The sequence below is a fragment of the Asterias amurensis genome, chromosome 11, assembly GCF_032118995.1.
Source record: "Asterias amurensis chromosome 11, ASM3211899v1".
Classification (NCBI taxonomy): Eukaryota; Metazoa; Echinodermata; class Asteroidea; order Forcipulatida; family Asteriidae; genus Asterias; species Asterias amurensis.
This window is the reverse complement of record NC_092658.1, coordinates 12,612,899-12,628,991: the sequence shown is the minus strand read 5'-3', so window position 1 is coordinate 12,628,991 and position 16,093 is coordinate 12,612,899. Positions and strand designations below refer to the sequence as shown.

The window sequence follows — 16,093 nt, the reverse complement described above, 5'->3', positions numbered from 1 at the left end:
AGGCAATCTTGGCGGTCTAGTTGGTATGACACTGCTCTAGAATTGCAAAGGTCATGGGTTTGAATCCCACTCGAGTAATATGCCAGTGGTTTTCATAGCACTCAGGAGAGTACCGAGGCTACAGTGCTATACACACATCAATGTATAAGGGTAAATTAAAAATTAATATTTGTAAAGCAAAAAAAAAAAAAGAGAGAGAATTGGGATTACCTGGAGCTGTCCATAATGGTGTTGAGTCTATGTGCAATGGTGATGACGGTACAATCTTCAAACTCAGTACGGATCGTTGCTTGGATCAGGTCATCAGTCTCTAGATCCACTGCAGCTGTGGCTTCATCCAGGACTAGAATCTTGGCTTTACGGAGCAGAGCACGAGCAAGACAGATCAACTGACGCTGACCAAGACTACAAACATGATCAACAAAACAAGTGTATAAGGAGGTGACCAATGTAAATTTTCCACTTTTGTCTTTTTTAATTGACACATAACTTATTGAATTGCATCAAATTGAGCTACAAGCATTTCAATTCACTGACCAATCAAATTTGATTGTCTAACTATAGATTACGTCCTTCTCGAAGGGCCTTCTCACAGAAGGCAACTTTTATAGGCAACCAACTACAGTGTACATATGCAAAAAGACCACTTTGGAAGCACTTGAGTAAATTTTCAAACAATGTCTTACAATCCCAAGAAAAATATATGAACATTCGATCGGAATGGCTGTTCTTCTTGAAGATTGTCTGGAACTGATTGCCTGTAAACTGCCCGAACATAATCGTAAAGATTTTCAGCGATAGTTCTCAAAAACACTACCACCTTTAGAAACTTTCATTAGTTAGTTTTGATGTATGTTTACATCTCAATTTATATAAGATTAAAACCTTTTGAGCAGTTCCAAAAACCAAATGTACACTTTTTCATAAAAGCCATTATACACTTTCGGTAAACAGTATTGTCCAAGTCCCACACTTCGTGTATCACAACTTATATATAAAATAACACAACCTGTGAAAATTTAGGCTCAATCGGTCATCGGAGTCGGGAGAAAATAACGGGAAAACCAACTCTTGTTTCCGCACATTTCGCCGTGTAATGACATGTGTTTTCAATAAACCATTACCTTCTGTAAACCCTGTAAATTATTTGTAAATCTGTGAACTTTTTATTTTTTTTCTGTACCGAAAGTGTATAATGGCTTTAAGCAGCAATGTGAAATTTGGACCTGCCAACGAGAAAATAATTTGTTCAGTACCTGAGATTTTCTCCTCCTTCTGTGCATTTAAAATCCAACTTCTCCGCCAACTCGGAAACAAACGAGTTCAGATGAGAGTGTCGCAAAACATCCCACAATGCATCATCGGAGTACTGGTCTAAGGGGTCAAGGTTCATACGCAGGGTACCGGCAAACAACACTGGGTCCTTTCAATGAAATACAATCAACAAGTTATTCAGGAATATGTAGTTTGGATTTGGATAATATACTCTCAACGCTCTTATTAGAGTCATATGAGAAGATCGTAACGACACCAGTAGGTGGTCCTTATCTCACCTGAGGAATGATGGTGATTCGTGATCTAAGATCTTGGAGTCCAATGGTTGAGATATCCACATCATCAATCTTGATAGAGCCTCCTGCCGCCTCTAAGACACGGAAGAGGGCCAGAGAAAGAGAAGTCTTCCCAGCTCCTGTACGTCCCACAATCCCAAGCTAAAACAAGTAAGTAAAAAAGAACAGTTAAAGCCATTGGCACTTTCGGTTAACAGTATTGTCCAAAGGCCCAAACTTCGTGTATCACAACTTATATATAAAATAACAAACCTGTGAAAATTTAGGCTCAATCGGTCATTGGAGACAGGAGAAAATAACGGGAATACCCACTCTTGTTTCCGCACGTTTTGCCGTGTCATGACATGTGTTTAAAATAAATCCGTAATTCTCGATATCGGGCATTGATTGAATGTTTTCTCAAAAAGTAAAGCATTTCATGGAATAATATTTCAAGAGAAGTCGTTCATAAGCCACTCTCTCCACCCCTCCCCCCACACCCCCCCTCCCTGAACCCCCATTTTTTCTTTGTCCAACCTAATTGTTCACAAATTATCCACTTAGTTTCCCTCAGGCTTTAAAACTTGATATTTGAAATGAAAAGATCGTTAAGGTGGTCCCTCTGCTGCCACTGTATTGTAAACTTGGATGTGATCTCGAGTTATACGACAGTTACAAATTGAATGGCTTTTGACAGGTGGACCACCAACATAATGGCTAGATAGCTCAGTTGGTTGAGTGCTGGCACGCTAATCTAAAGCTTGCAGGTTCAAGTCCCACTCTTGTCAACTTTTCTTTGTTCAACCCAAAACTATTGAAACAATGATATCAGTTAGTTTCCCCTGATGAAAATAAAACCAATACAATTTCTTTTTAGAACACCATCAATTCAAACATCTCACCTTCTCTGTAGGCGTAATGAAGCAGGATATATCCTTGAGTACAAGACTAAGATCGTCACGGTAACGCACACTGTAGTCACTTATCTCCACTTTCCCTGATTCAGGCCACTTCGTAGGAGGCCTTTTATCCTCTATAATTGCAGGTGCCTGAAATAATATCAAAAATGGACACAAAAATCAATACTAAACTTATCATAATGCCTGTGCCCACAATATTTAATATCTGGGTGTTAACTAGCTTGAACATCTGACGTCACACTTTGAGGCTTGTAAATTAGGCCAGAGATCTGCCTTAAACCTATGTCAATCCCCGTCCGTAAGCATCTTTGACCTCGCATTCATTTTAAATGGAGATTCCCTGTCAAATCCTACATACATATACATAAAACAAATGCACCCTGCTGCATGCAGCAACCATAAGTGCAGCAGCCAAACATCAACTCGAACCAATAAAAATGCAAGTACAGAAGGCTTACATTTCTGCACATTTATCCAATGAAATCATTACATCCAATGAAATCACTGGTTCTGTCAAACCAATGCCAGTCTAGGCGAATGCATACGACGGCTGTCTGACTGACAACAACAAAATGAGGGTACCACAAAGTTCTTTCAGACATTTGAAAAGGGTTCTAATTACCTCAGTAGGAGACGAACAATACTCTTCTACTCGTTCAACAGCAACAATATTGGTCTCTAGGTTACAGGTTGATCTCACCATCATCGTCATCAAACTTGAGATCTACAAACAATAAAGTTTGTATTTATAATAAAAATCCATTAATTTGGTTGTAGAGTGCCATGGCCGATGGGTCTCATGCAAGCCTCTGTCTTTTCTAGAGATATTTTCATGATAAATGTGCAACCAGTGAGTCTAACTTTGTTCCTCCTATCAGAATTTGAGCTTGAAAACAGACTTCCTGCTTCTTCTCACCCATACGCTCTCGATTTGCCCAGATGTAGAACAAGACCAAAATGTTTTTGAATCTCTCTCTCTATAAAACTACATTCCCTTGAAGGGAATTTTACGAATACAGAGTTTACGTAGGGTGCCATGCCCGAGTAGTTTAGAGCATCAAATTTCTGGTGGTTAAGTCATCGGAGTCTGGTTTCAAATCCCATTTATGACACCTGTGTCAATGAGCAAGAAGCTTTACTATAATTGCTTCTTTTCACCCAGGGGTGTAAATGGGTACCTGCAAGGGTAAGATTTGATACAGCAAAAGCCTTTGGAGTGCCACAGCAGCCCAGGCTGTATTCTCCTCAGGGAGCTAAGAAAGATTAAAGGGATTTTATTGGCCCAATTACCAGGGCACTAATGTAAAAGACATTGAGACGTTATGGTGAAATGCGCTACATGTATATAAGAACTAGTTATTATTAAATTATTATTTTACAAACCTCCAGTGCATAAGAGACCGACAGTCCCACAATGCCAGAGTTCAGACTGTCTCGACCAATCACAGCAAAGATCGCTGCAAAGAAGACAACCATACTCCCAAGGAATTCCAGACGGATTGCAAGCCATCTACAAACATCAGTGAAATTACTCAAAGTTATAATCAGCATAATCTATCACAGTGTGTGTGTCAACCTGCCCCAATCTTAGAGGTCAATGTAATGTGATTATGGTAATGCACAGCTATGTGGTGCTGGATATTCCTAAGGAATTACACAGAGGCAACACATGCTATGGCCTCAAACACCCCTGACCTTGGTGCCCCTTCAAAAGTTTCCCATAGACTTTAATAATTTCAAGTGGAAGTGCCCTTTACAAAATGAAAATGGCCTTGCCCTCTCAAAAAGAATAAATCCAGGCCTGTGCCTGTGTATTTTTTCTTTTACAAAACTCAGTTCTTAATACACACCGGTGGTTTTAAGGGTTTTCCTCCATTCTTCAATATAGACTGTTTTAAAGGCAGTGGACACTATTGATAACTGTCAAAGACTGGCCTTCACAGTTGGTGTATCTCAACATAAGCAAATAATAACAAACCTGTGAAAATTTGAGCTCAATCGGTCATTAAATTTGCGAGATAGTAATGGAAGAAAAAAAAACACCCTTGTCACACGAAGTTGTGTGCGTTTGGTTGATTTCGAGACCTCAAGTTCTAAATCTGAGGTACCGAAATCGAATTTGTGGAAAATTACTTCTTTCTCGAAAACTATGGCACTTCAGAGGGAGTCGTTTCTCACAATGTTTTATACCATCAACCTCTCTCCATTACTCGTCACCAAGAAAGGTTTCATGCTAATAATTATTTTGAGTAATTACCAATAGTGTCCACTGCCTTTAAGGGGAAAATCAATTCCTACCAGCTCCCGGAGTTCTTTCCACTCTAAATAATTTTTCTTCTTGTAGCCCCATAACAAAATAAAATCCTAAAGCTAGATTGATATGGCAACAAACCTGTTGGACAAGATCTTGGGATAGTACACAATTTGATTATTATCGACGAGGCTCTGATTTTGAAGGATAAAGCGTGTTGTTGCGCTGTACGCTCGTATTGACGTAGCTCCCGTAATGGTCTCGGAAAAGTGCGAATAAATCGGTGATCGAGTGACTGATTCAATCCGCTGTAGCTGACGGGATGTTGAGATGTAAAATCGCTGAAATATAAGAATGCAGTCGTCAAAAATACTGGCAGATACATCTTTCTTTTCCTTTCATTTTCAATTTCCTTTCCTTTCTTTCTTTTCCTTTCTTTGCATTGCTTTGCCTTTCTTTCACTTTCCTTTTTCCTTTCTTTGCCTTTCCTTTCCTATCCTTGCCATTTTCCTTTCCTTGCTTTGCCTTTCTTTCACTTTCCTTTACTTTCCTTTTCCCTTTCTTTGCCTTTCCTTTCCTATCCTTGCCTTTTTCCTTTCCTTGCTTTGCCTTTCTTTCACTTTCCTTACCTTTTGTTTCCTTGCCTGCCTTTCCTTTCCTTTAATTTCCTTTCCTTGCCTTTCCTTTTCTCTCCTTCCCTTTCCTTTCCTTTCCTTTCCTTTCCTTTCCTTTCCTTTCCTTTCCTTTCCTTGCCTTTCCTTTCCTTTCCTTGCCTTTCCATTCCTTTCCTTGCCTTTCCATTCCTTTCCTTTCATTTCCTTTAATTTGGGCATTGACATACCTGTAACAGAGCAAAGCCGATCAGTACCGGCACAATGACACTTCCAAAGATAGGGGTGCTCCACGTGATGACAATGAAGGTAGAAACAACCAGCATAATCATCCTCAAGAAGGTAGAGCAGGCGAACGGGATCGTCTCATCTATTGTGTAAGTGTCCTTACTGAAACGATTCAGAATGCGGCCGACTGGAGTCGTATCGAAGAACATCATGGGGGAATGCATCACGTTGGTCAGCAGCCGGAGGTAGATGCTCCGAGAGGCTCGCAGCACACCCGTTGCTAGTAACATGGAGGCTAGCAGAAGCAACAAACCTAGAATCAAAGACCAAATGAATCTTTCAAAAATGATGTTCATTGATGTTAAATTTGCATCAGCAATAAAGAATATTAATTTGCTTTTACCCTTACACCGATGTGTAAGCAAAAATATCACAGGCATATTCTTGAGAAGTGTCTTACCAACTAGACCACCGAGATTTCCCGGCAGAGGCAGTTTGAATCCCATATTTTAGATGCGGGTACCTACGACGGTTTAATAGGTGTTGAATTTTTGTCGGGGATAAAGAATATTAATTTGGTTTTATTCTTATTACACTCTACTGGATGTTAACATAATTTTTATGAAGCACTTTTTATGAAGCACCAAGCAAACTACTATAATACATGTACCTTTTGTGACTGGTATCCTGTAATTTCTGCTTAGCAGACAACTTCTAAGCAATATTGTCTGCTTAAGCAGCTCTATGAAATTTGGCCCTGGTTAAAACAACCTTTTTGTTCTTGTGACAGAGATTTGCTTCGAGAGAGCTTACCTTGTATGACAACCAGCATGCCGTAGACTGCTAGGTATCGGTCGCGTACGTCTCCAGGAGTTGTGCCGTTGACTAGCTCCTCGTTGCTCCAACGACTGAGCCAGACATTGACAAAGACTGCATCGATGTTGAAAAGGGCATAGAGCAGGAAGATGATGAAGAACATGACCACGCCCAGAGAACGGATGTACATAGCGAAGATCTTGAGATTTGTCTTGAGATAAAAAAGGGTTGTCAAATGTGTGAGATTAAAAGAGAATCTGTGCTGCAGTCTACAATCACTTGGTGAAGTCTGGCTTTAAAGGCAAAATGTGGCTTTCCCATTTCACTCGGCTATGCATCTGTCAAATATGCATCTGATACGATGGATTGCTGTGTTCTTCCTTACATTTCAGTAGGAGCTTTCAAGTACATGTTAAGAAGTGACCCCCAGCGAGCTAGAGCACTGAACTCAATTATGATGTTGTCAGAGTGGGTTTGGTGTTGACACTTTTGTCCTAGTAAGCAAGACATTTCAACTATATACAATATATGCTTTGTCCTTTGGTTCCAATGTTAATAAAAAACAGCAAGTGCACATATTGTTAATAGAAGGGGTTTCCAACATGGTTGGCTGCAGATTTTGTCATATCACATTGTAAACTCATACAAATTTTGGGTCTCACAATTTTGACGTAGCTCTGCATACCTCTGAACACGTTTTGATTAGCACATTGTGACGAACTGCTATATTATTAAAACTTCATATTATGATTAGTTTATGTAATATACATTTTCATACTACAAATGCTCCTCACCATGCCTGTTTGTGAGGTTTCTTTCTGGATGAGGGTGTCTCCTTCCTTAGACATAGTGGCCTTTGCTGCATTTTGCTCTCGTTGTTTCCTCAGCCGATCCTTAGCGATCTTCCTCATCAGGGCCTCCTCTTCCTCATGAGACTTTACTGCAGTGGACGACCTTCACAGAGGAACATATCAGTTCAAACAGACATTAAAATTTGGACTCCATAAAACGGCTGACCGTGTAAGTTCATGACACAAAAGGGAAACCGTGCAATTACGAGTGATACTTGTGTGGATCATTATATTCTACTTTTAAAATATCTTTCCAACCAATATATGCATTTCATAACAAACGGTTTCAAACGATGTTCAAAGACCAACTCGTCCAACCCAAGGCAGCAGGTCACAATCCAAAGTTAGCAAATACATTGAGAGGAACGATACTTCTTAACGATAGTTGCTACAAGGGATGTTGCCAAAATAGGAAAACAAGAAGTGTGGTCACTTATAGTTTGGTTGAACAGCCAATGGGTAACAAATAACACAACAGTTTGAAAGCGCGTTAATACAAAAGCTATTCTTGTTATTTCTTTAAATTAACGTTTTGGCTACAGTATGTACTCTTGAAATGTTCATGAAGTATGGAAATAAATGTGAGTTTAAATTGAACTGAATTAAACAAATCATTGAAAACATATCAAATATCTTACTCAAGATCTCCTAGGCTGTTGACATGTGGTGCTGCATCTCCACTTCCTTCAAAGAAGAGAATCATTAAATATTGATCTCATCAATGTATTTTACGCTACCCATTTGTCTCGTTTCCACATTTTAGGTTTGTCTGTCTAGGCTGTCTTCTCTCCAAAGCCTTGGCTTAATCTGACAACCTCATGAACTCTCTTTATTTTTGCTCTACATAGATTTACTCTTTCCCCTCCATTTTCAGTGCTTAATATTTTGTACATAAGTTTTATTATGAGAAGGGCAACGTATGAAACATATTTTGACTTTTGACGGAAAAGTTTACGGTAACACCATGTAATGAAAATCTCTCAATGAGTTGGGGTGGTTCTGAAAAGAACTGTAGGTTTCAACTGAACAACCTACTGACCAATTAAATTGAATTGAATTGTCCATTTGCACTCATTTAAAAGATTAGTTACAAATAATTAGCAGCTAACCTTACTCTATGATTAATTTGTAACAAACCAATAAAATGACAATCCACGAGTACCTGGTGAATGGGCATCGCATTCTTCAGCCTGTGTGCTATAGATACGTAGAAACTCAGCAAAGGCCTTATCATGAGATAGGAGTTCAGTGTAGGAGCCAACCTCTGTGATTTCTCCATTGACAATGACGATTATGTGATCCACTTGTGGCAGGTAGCTTATCCCATGAGTCACAAGGACACGGGTCTAAATCAGAAGGTACAAGGTTGAACAGCTACATATCGCTCATATATCTTTGAGAATTTATCAATCTAAACCTATTGGCCTTCGGTTACAATCTTTTGGCATCTGATCACGTATGGGTGTTTTTATGCCATTAAAAACACTGACTGTAAAAATAACTGGCCAAAGATCAGGCTCAATTTCATGGTGTAATCAGGAGGCAGCCCGGGTGAATAGGTAAATATCAATCATATGTTTTTGAGAGTTTACAGATTTCAGCCTAGTATTGGCATCCGGTCACTTTCTTTTGGCATCATTTCATTTTTTGGTGTTTTTATAAGTATTTATATATAAATAATGTAATTAATTTATTCATTAATTAATTGCCATAACAAACACAAATTAATAATAATACCTAGGTCTTTTAAAGCACATTTAACCTTGTACATTTAGTACCCTGGTCATTGGGCTAATAATATTCCTGTAATCCTTCTCAGCTGCTGGAATATACAGCGCGAGCTGCCGTGGTACTCCGTGGCTTTTTCAAACACAATATCAACCTCTACCCTCGCAGGTACCCGTTTATACCCATTTATACCCCGGGTGAATAACAAAGCCTGTTGCTCAAGAACACAACTGTCTAGACTCACTCAACACTCAATGACTTAACCACCAGATCTTAGATTTGGTATTCTAATCAGCCACTTGGCCACGACGACCCAATCATGCCAATAGACCTTAAGCACATGATGTCATTTCAGTAGGGCGCCCTCACCTAGAAGTCAAAAGGAGGTTGTTCATTGGCCAATTCTGTGCGCCGAGGGAAAACAAATCTGTGCGTTTCTATTGTTTCGTCACCGTTTTTCCACTAAGATGGCCGCTGGATGATGTCAATGCATAAGGTCTATTAACACAGAAGATTGATTGCACCAGATTTTAGACATATGTACCTTATCCTTCAGGAGTCCCCTTGGCCCAATCACGTGATCAAAGATGTGTTTACCAACGTGGGAGTCCACTGCGCTGAGAGGGTCATCTAGGAGGTAGATGTCGGCGTTGTTGTAAACGGCTCGAGCCAAACTCACTCGCTGCTTCTGACCACCACTCAGGTTAATACCCTGGATTCAAACAAACGATTACTTTTTAAGTTTATGTTGTATCAGCACAAAGGCAAGCATTGATTTATAATGCATTATACTATTGTTTAGATCAACAGTCTGCAAACTTGTTTGTGCTTCCAAAAAATAAGATTACCAGCCAAACTGCCATGTCACGTGTACAATTTGTGACTGGTATCCTGCTCATTTCTGCTAAGCAAAACATTTCTCATCAATATTTTCTCCTTAAGCAGCTCTATAAAATTGAGCCCGCAGGGCCAGATACCATGGAGCTGCTTAAAGCAAAAAAAAATTATACACTATGTAGATTGGTAATTTGGCTGGTTTCCTTATTCAGGTGAGCATAGTTTTGTTGTGCTTAGCTAGTTTGTGTGCTTAAGCAGCTCTATGAAACTGGGCCCAGGTTACTCTACGAAGATTTTCTACGGCTGAAAATATTTGTTGAAATACCTTTTCTCCAATCTCGGTGAGATCTCCAGCTGGGAGCATGTCTAGATCAGCGGCCAGCGCGCAGGCCTCGATCACTCGCTGGTACTCTGCATCTTGCAATGGTGCTCCAAACATGACATTACTCCTGAGTGTAGCATTCTGGATCCAGGCTTGCTGAGGGACGTAAGCCACTGAACCCTGGTTGAATCCAAAGTGGAGAATTAAAACCATGTCTGATATAATTGCTTCACAGAATGAATCGATTTTGCAGAGGTGTTATCAATTTCCTTGGTTAGATATAACAATTTCCCCCATTAGAGAGAACATATACCTTTTTGAAACCATTTGGTTTGGTTGTTTTAATCCTACATGTACATGCATAAAAATGTAGATGTCGCAGTAAAAGTAACCTGTGAAAATGTCATTTCAAAAGGTGGTAGCAACATTTGAGATATGGACGAAAACCCAGAGCAGTTGAGCCCACACAAGAATAACAATTTCTTATTGGAATACACAATCTGGAAAAACAATAATGTTTCTTAAATTCAAATTTTGAGGGATAAAAACTGATACAAATTATTTTTATAACCACATTACTTTTATACCCACATTACCAACATTCCTTCTAAGTGATATTATTCTCAAAGTGATTACAGAACATACACACATCTTCTGAGCACTATAAACAATTTTTTTTAACTAATGAAAACTTTCATCTTACATTGATGGTGACCGATCCTTTGATCTTCTCCATGTCTCCCAGAATTGCAGAGAGTAGAGAGGATTTCCCGCATCCAACTTGTCCCACCACAGCCACCAAGGAACCAGGCTGAACGTTAACAGCAATGCTGCAAAGAGTCAATGTAATAATCGTTTTTTTATAAAGCACCAAGTCTCAAAGCGCTTCCAACATTATTACCCCTGATCACTGGGACTTTTTATTCCTTAAACCATCTCAGCTCCCTGAGGAATTTGCAGCCTGTGCTGCAAAGAGTAAATGATGGAAATATAAATTGGTAAACAAAAAAATATTGCCAAAATACCTACTAGATGAGAAGTAATGCAGCTGTTGAGCGTAAAAACTACTTTGAATCCCACCAGAGTAACATGCCTGTGATATTTTTTTCACAGGACTCGGGGAAAGTACTGAGTATACAGTGCTAACACACATCGGTTTATGGGTAAAAACCAAAACAAAAATAATATACTTTGATAATTGTTGTTTTTATCATTTAAAAAAAATCACATTACAATCTGTGAAATGAAACCTGCATGATTTGTTTCTGGGAATTCTGATTGTTGGCAGCTACTGTCACTCCCACTAAACTTGGTAACATGAATGGACTCGACAAGCTTGTGAAAATACAGAGACAGTTTTTTATGCTCCCATCTCTAAATTTTTGTTTGAAATTTTTGTTTCAGAATATTTTACACATCAAGTAAAAAACCAAAGCAAAAGCCGCATGTCAATTCAGAGGTCGTAGGTTCTAGTCCCCGTTCTAATCAGATTATATTTTGGTACCTATTATCTAAACAATAGAATGAACCCAAAAATCGTACAAACACTCACTGCTTCAGAATCAGATTTTCATCTCTGGACCAAGCAAAATCTGCATCTTTAATGTTGATGGCACAATCTGTCAGAGCGGGAAAAATACTTTATGATGTCGAAATCGAACATAGGCTTATAATAATACAATTAATTTGACAGGCTAATCTTCTTTACTCGCAGCTGAGGAGTTGAGTTGTGAAGGATGTGGCTTCAATGTTTAAGCTGCAAGCATGCAAGGGGATTTTAAGCAGCCAGCCCGTATTATGACCATGGAGCATGGCCAGAGATTGAAAGTGTTTAATCTTTGCAGGGGTTGTTGGTTCAAATCAATTCTCCACTGAGGTAAAATATTTTTTTCATTCAACTCCAAATTACCTGAAATGTACCCAGTCATGTTTACCCATTATCTTTTCATAAATAAGTGTTCAACATTATAATAATCTTCAGTTAGCACTCAAGAACTTACCTATGTCAGAAGACCTCTTTACGTTATCCTTGTCTAGTTCACTCTTCTTCAAGAATTGTTCCAAGCGATTCACAGAGACTTGGGCCTACCGAGAAAATAAACAAAACAGAAGGAACAATTTTTTTTAAACGTTTGGTGTCTGGATCTAAGATCTTAAGGTTCAAAGTCTTTGTTCTAAACTTCGGGTTTCACGTCTCATTCTTTTTTTGACCTTCTCATCATAGATCATGCTTAGTGGTTTGAGTTATTAAGAAATCTGCTCAAGAAGGTTGGTTCGAATCCCACTGAAGCATCACTTGAAAAACACTGAGCAAACAGTGCATACTACCCAACGGTTAAGGGGTAAAACCACAAATAATAACCACTATAGTTGTTGGATTTGAAACTTAAAACGGTTAGAGTACAATTAGGTGCGGTATGCGGTCGCACCATGTATAAATCTCTTTTGAGCAGTTTTGGTTATAAAAAGAACGGGTTGTTGACAACTCAATGTTTCGACCAGTGTGACCACATTGTCTTTAGGTGCTCACACTTCAGTGAAATGTTAAAAACAGCTGTTTACCTGCATAGTGCGGGAGATCATACTCGGCAACATGGAGAAGGGAAACTTGAGAATGTTGAAGAGTGAGATGGAAACGAAAACCTTCTCTGCATCTAAGATGTTCTTCTCATCCGCAAGAACGTACACAGTGAAGCTTATTAGTGACACCTAAGAGGTCCACAAAGGTGATATCAAAAAACAAACAAATATTTAAAAGCTTGATACTGGACATAAAACAAACCACCTGCGCAATGAACTGAAAGTGAGTTCGTTAAAACTGCAAACCTGCCTACAGGACTTGATTTAATCTCACATGGAAACATAGGAACCAACTAGAGAATCGTACACTTAAAAACACTGGAGACTATTGGCAATTGTCAAAGACTAGTCTTCACAGTTGGTGTACCTCAACATATGCACAAAATATCAAACCTGAGCTCAAATTTAAGCTCAATCGGTCGTTGAAGTTGCGAGATAATAATGAAAGAAAACCCTTGTTACACAAAGTTGTGTGCTTTCTCATGCTTGATTTCGAGGCCTCAAATTATAAACTTGAGGTCTTGAAATCAAATTCGTGGAAAATTACTTCTTTCTCAAAAACTACGTCACTTCAGAGGGAGCTGTTTGTCAAAATGTTTTATACTATCAACCTCTCCCCATTACTCGTTACCAAGTAAGGTTTTATGATGATCATTATTTTTAAAGGCAGGTTTTTTTTGTCAACGTGATGCTGATTTATAGACAAAATTATCGAGAAAGTGACATATAAGTCACATGCGAAAGCTTCAGCTCTATACACTGTCTACTTTCTGAGAAAACAGCAAAATATGTATTTTCATAAGAGCATTAAATCCATCAAAATTTAGTGAGGTGACAGCATATCTGGCTACAGAATTTGTGAATGCACACCAACCCTTAGAAATCTGAGAAACAATTAATGCATGAATCATTTGTAAGATTGAAATGTTTCTTAAAGAATAATTATCAAATCACATTCCAACAAGGAAATCCCGTCTCAAAATAGTTTACAATATCAACAGATGCTGTCCTTTTCACCAATTTTTTTTTTATGGTCATTAACTTTTGGAATATTACCCAATCTATGACCCTACATTTAATTCTGATGATATTAAATGCAACAGTAATATCGCTAAGTAGGATTTGAAACTTTGCATGGTGGAGATAAGATATAGAAGAGTTTGCGGTAACACCATGTAATAACCGTTGGGTTAACTCGACGTTTCGATCAGTATGCTCTGATCGTCTTCTAGTAATATCGCTGTTGCTTTAAACACCTTCGAAATACACAACCTTCCACTTACGACAAAGGGAGCGCTTGTCCAAATGAACGTCATAACAGCCTGGAGGTACGATGAGGTTCGTAGAATCTTGACTTCCCTGTTGCGTATGTCCATGACCTTTTGCTGGAAGGCTGTCTCCCAGGCGTACAGCTTCAGCACCTTGATGCCATTCAGGACTTCATTCATGAGTTTTAGGCGGGCATCTTTTGCCTTCATCTGCTGGGCCTGGTGAGTGTGTGAAATAGAACAGAATGAGCACGTGTTGTTTCCTTGATTGATGGGAGGCAATTAAGTAGCCTAGAGGATATCATTACAAAGAACTTGTTTTGAATTAAGAATTAGCCAGCTGTGGGAGTCATTGCTGAGAAGACAACACTTATAAATAGTACTCCTGACAGTTCTGAATGTGCATTCTGCTGCTGGCAATGGTGCATTTTATGCACCTGCCCCTACCTTATGAGCTGTCTCCTAATCAAATCTATTCTGAAAAGTCACTAGACAATTTCAAGAATCATTTCAAAATATTCCAATTCAATGGTTGTTGGTCCATCTGTTTTTCCCATATTTTGTGCCTTTAGTTTTTTGTCGCACTTTATGTAGAATACATTAGACAGTGTTGATCGATAATATTTTTAAAATATGGCAAAACCTTTGTGTTTTAGCAGCCAGCTAGAAAGTATATACAATCTTACCATGACTATGCACCTTTTGCCCGTATGTTTTGTCAACAGAGGGCGGTTTAAATGTAAACATTGGTCACATTGACTATAGACCCCAAATAAATACCTGCAGAGATCTGATCTTGATGGCTATGTACATATTGAGTGGAATCATAAGCGCCATTGCACCGTACCCAGCCAGGACGGCCGGCCCCAGCAAACGCCACAAGAAGAACAGCGCCACCAAGATCTGGAACGGCGAGGACCAGAGAGTATTGACGAAGGTGCAGAGGTCCATTAGACGCTGAGCGTCCACTGACATCAGATTGACTATCTCTCCAGTTGTGGCTTCTTTGCGGGACGAGTTGGACAGGAAAAGAGACTGTATACATACAGACCAGACAGGAATATTAGAGCTGATAGATGTTGAATTTGCATCAGGGATAAAGATTATGAGTTCGGTGGGATTCAAACCCGCGACCTGCACAATTCTTGAGCAGTGACTTACAAACTGACCATCAAGAAGCCCAGTAGCTAGAGACAGTTCGAATCCTACATGTATAGGAAATGTTGAATTTGCATTGAGGATAAAGAATATAAGTTTGGTTTTACCCTTACACTGATGTGTGTTAGCACTGTTTGCTCAGTACTTTTCCCAGTTCTGTGAAAACAAATCACAGGCATATTACTCGGGTGGGAAAGCTACTCAAAAACACTCAGCTGACAATGTTTCGAGTGCAACTACAAAATATCAAAATAAACTAGCCTAATGTGTCAACATATTGTATGGACACCATGAACAATCAAACATACTTTAGCCAACCAAAGTAGTACAAAAATGTCACAATTGAAACTCTGCATTTATCATAGTCACTGAAGCAAAGTTGCTGTTATGTAAATTTTCCTATTACACTCAAAACACATCTCAAAACTTGTATTCATTTTTTTATATCACTAATACATCGAATGGAAAGCTCAGTTGGTAGAGCGCCGGTGTGTTAATCCGGAGGACATTGGTTCAAATCCCACTGTAGTCAAATTTTTCTTTGGTAAAACCCCAAATCATTTAATATCATACCCAGTCAGTTTCCCTTTTAGTTTATTATTTGATATCAAATGAAGCAAACAAAGATCTCAAAACAAAACTTCATAACATTAATCACCTTTCTGTAGACGGCACCAATAATGGCCGTCCGTAGCTGCATGCCAGTCACCATGCAGATTTGGAAGTATTGCTGAAGTAATGAAGATTGGATCAGTGTCACACCAAGCAATAAGAATGCATACATGAAGCCTTCCCACTTGTATGCCCCCTTGTCCACTGTGAAGTTGATCAACCCTCTATGGAACAGACAAATTAAGGTTGCTAACTAAGTAGGATTTAAAACTTCGCATGGTGGAAATACGATATAGAAAGGTTTGCGGTAACACCGTGCAATGACTATCTCTAATGAGATGGGGTGGTTCTGAAAAGAACC

The 16,093-nt window shown here is 39.0% G+C and overlaps 1 protein-coding gene across 2 annotated transcripts in view; it reads right to left on the bottom strand.

The window, feature by feature from the left end:
* The window catches only part of LOC139944686 (multidrug resistance-associated protein 1-like), a 43,869-nt gene that overhangs the window by 12,625 nt on the left and 15,151 nt on the right, over positions 1–16,093 (bottom strand). For both annotated transcript variants that reach the window (XR_011787008.1, XM_071941761.1), the window contains exons 9-29: positions 15,779–15,956; positions 14,743–14,997; positions 13,978–14,181; positions 12,677–12,823; positions 12,115–12,199; positions 11,667–11,733; positions 10,818–10,944; positions 10,118–10,294; positions 9,500–9,667; positions 8,390–8,573; positions 7,866–7,911; positions 7,171–7,330; positions 6,374–6,587; positions 5,563–5,873; positions 4,863–5,062; positions 3,854–3,980; positions 3,093–3,194; positions 2,453–2,599; positions 1,554–1,712; positions 1,257–1,423; positions 211–405 (exon numbers count right to left, since the gene is read on the bottom strand). Coding sequence is in view for 1 of the 2 variants with exons in the window: in XM_071941761.1 (XP_071797862.1) it covers positions 211–405; positions 1,257–1,423; positions 1,554–1,712; positions 2,453–2,599; positions 3,093–3,194; positions 3,854–3,980; positions 4,863–5,062; positions 5,563–5,873; positions 6,374–6,587; positions 7,171–7,330; positions 7,866–7,911; positions 8,390–8,573; positions 9,500–9,667; positions 10,118–10,294; positions 10,818–10,944; positions 11,667–11,733; positions 12,115–12,199; positions 12,677–12,823; positions 13,978–14,181; positions 14,743–14,997; positions 15,779–15,956 (3,420 nt within the window). In the remaining variant the exon portion in view is untranslated. The remainder of the gene's footprint in view (positions 1–210; positions 406–1,256; positions 1,424–1,553; positions 1,713–2,452; positions 2,600–3,092; positions 3,195–3,853; positions 3,981–4,862; positions 5,063–5,562; positions 5,874–6,373; positions 6,588–7,170; positions 7,331–7,865; positions 7,912–8,389; positions 8,574–9,499; positions 9,668–10,117; positions 10,295–10,817; positions 10,945–11,666; positions 11,734–12,114; positions 12,200–12,676; positions 12,824–13,977; positions 14,182–14,742; positions 14,998–15,778; positions 15,957–16,093) is intronic.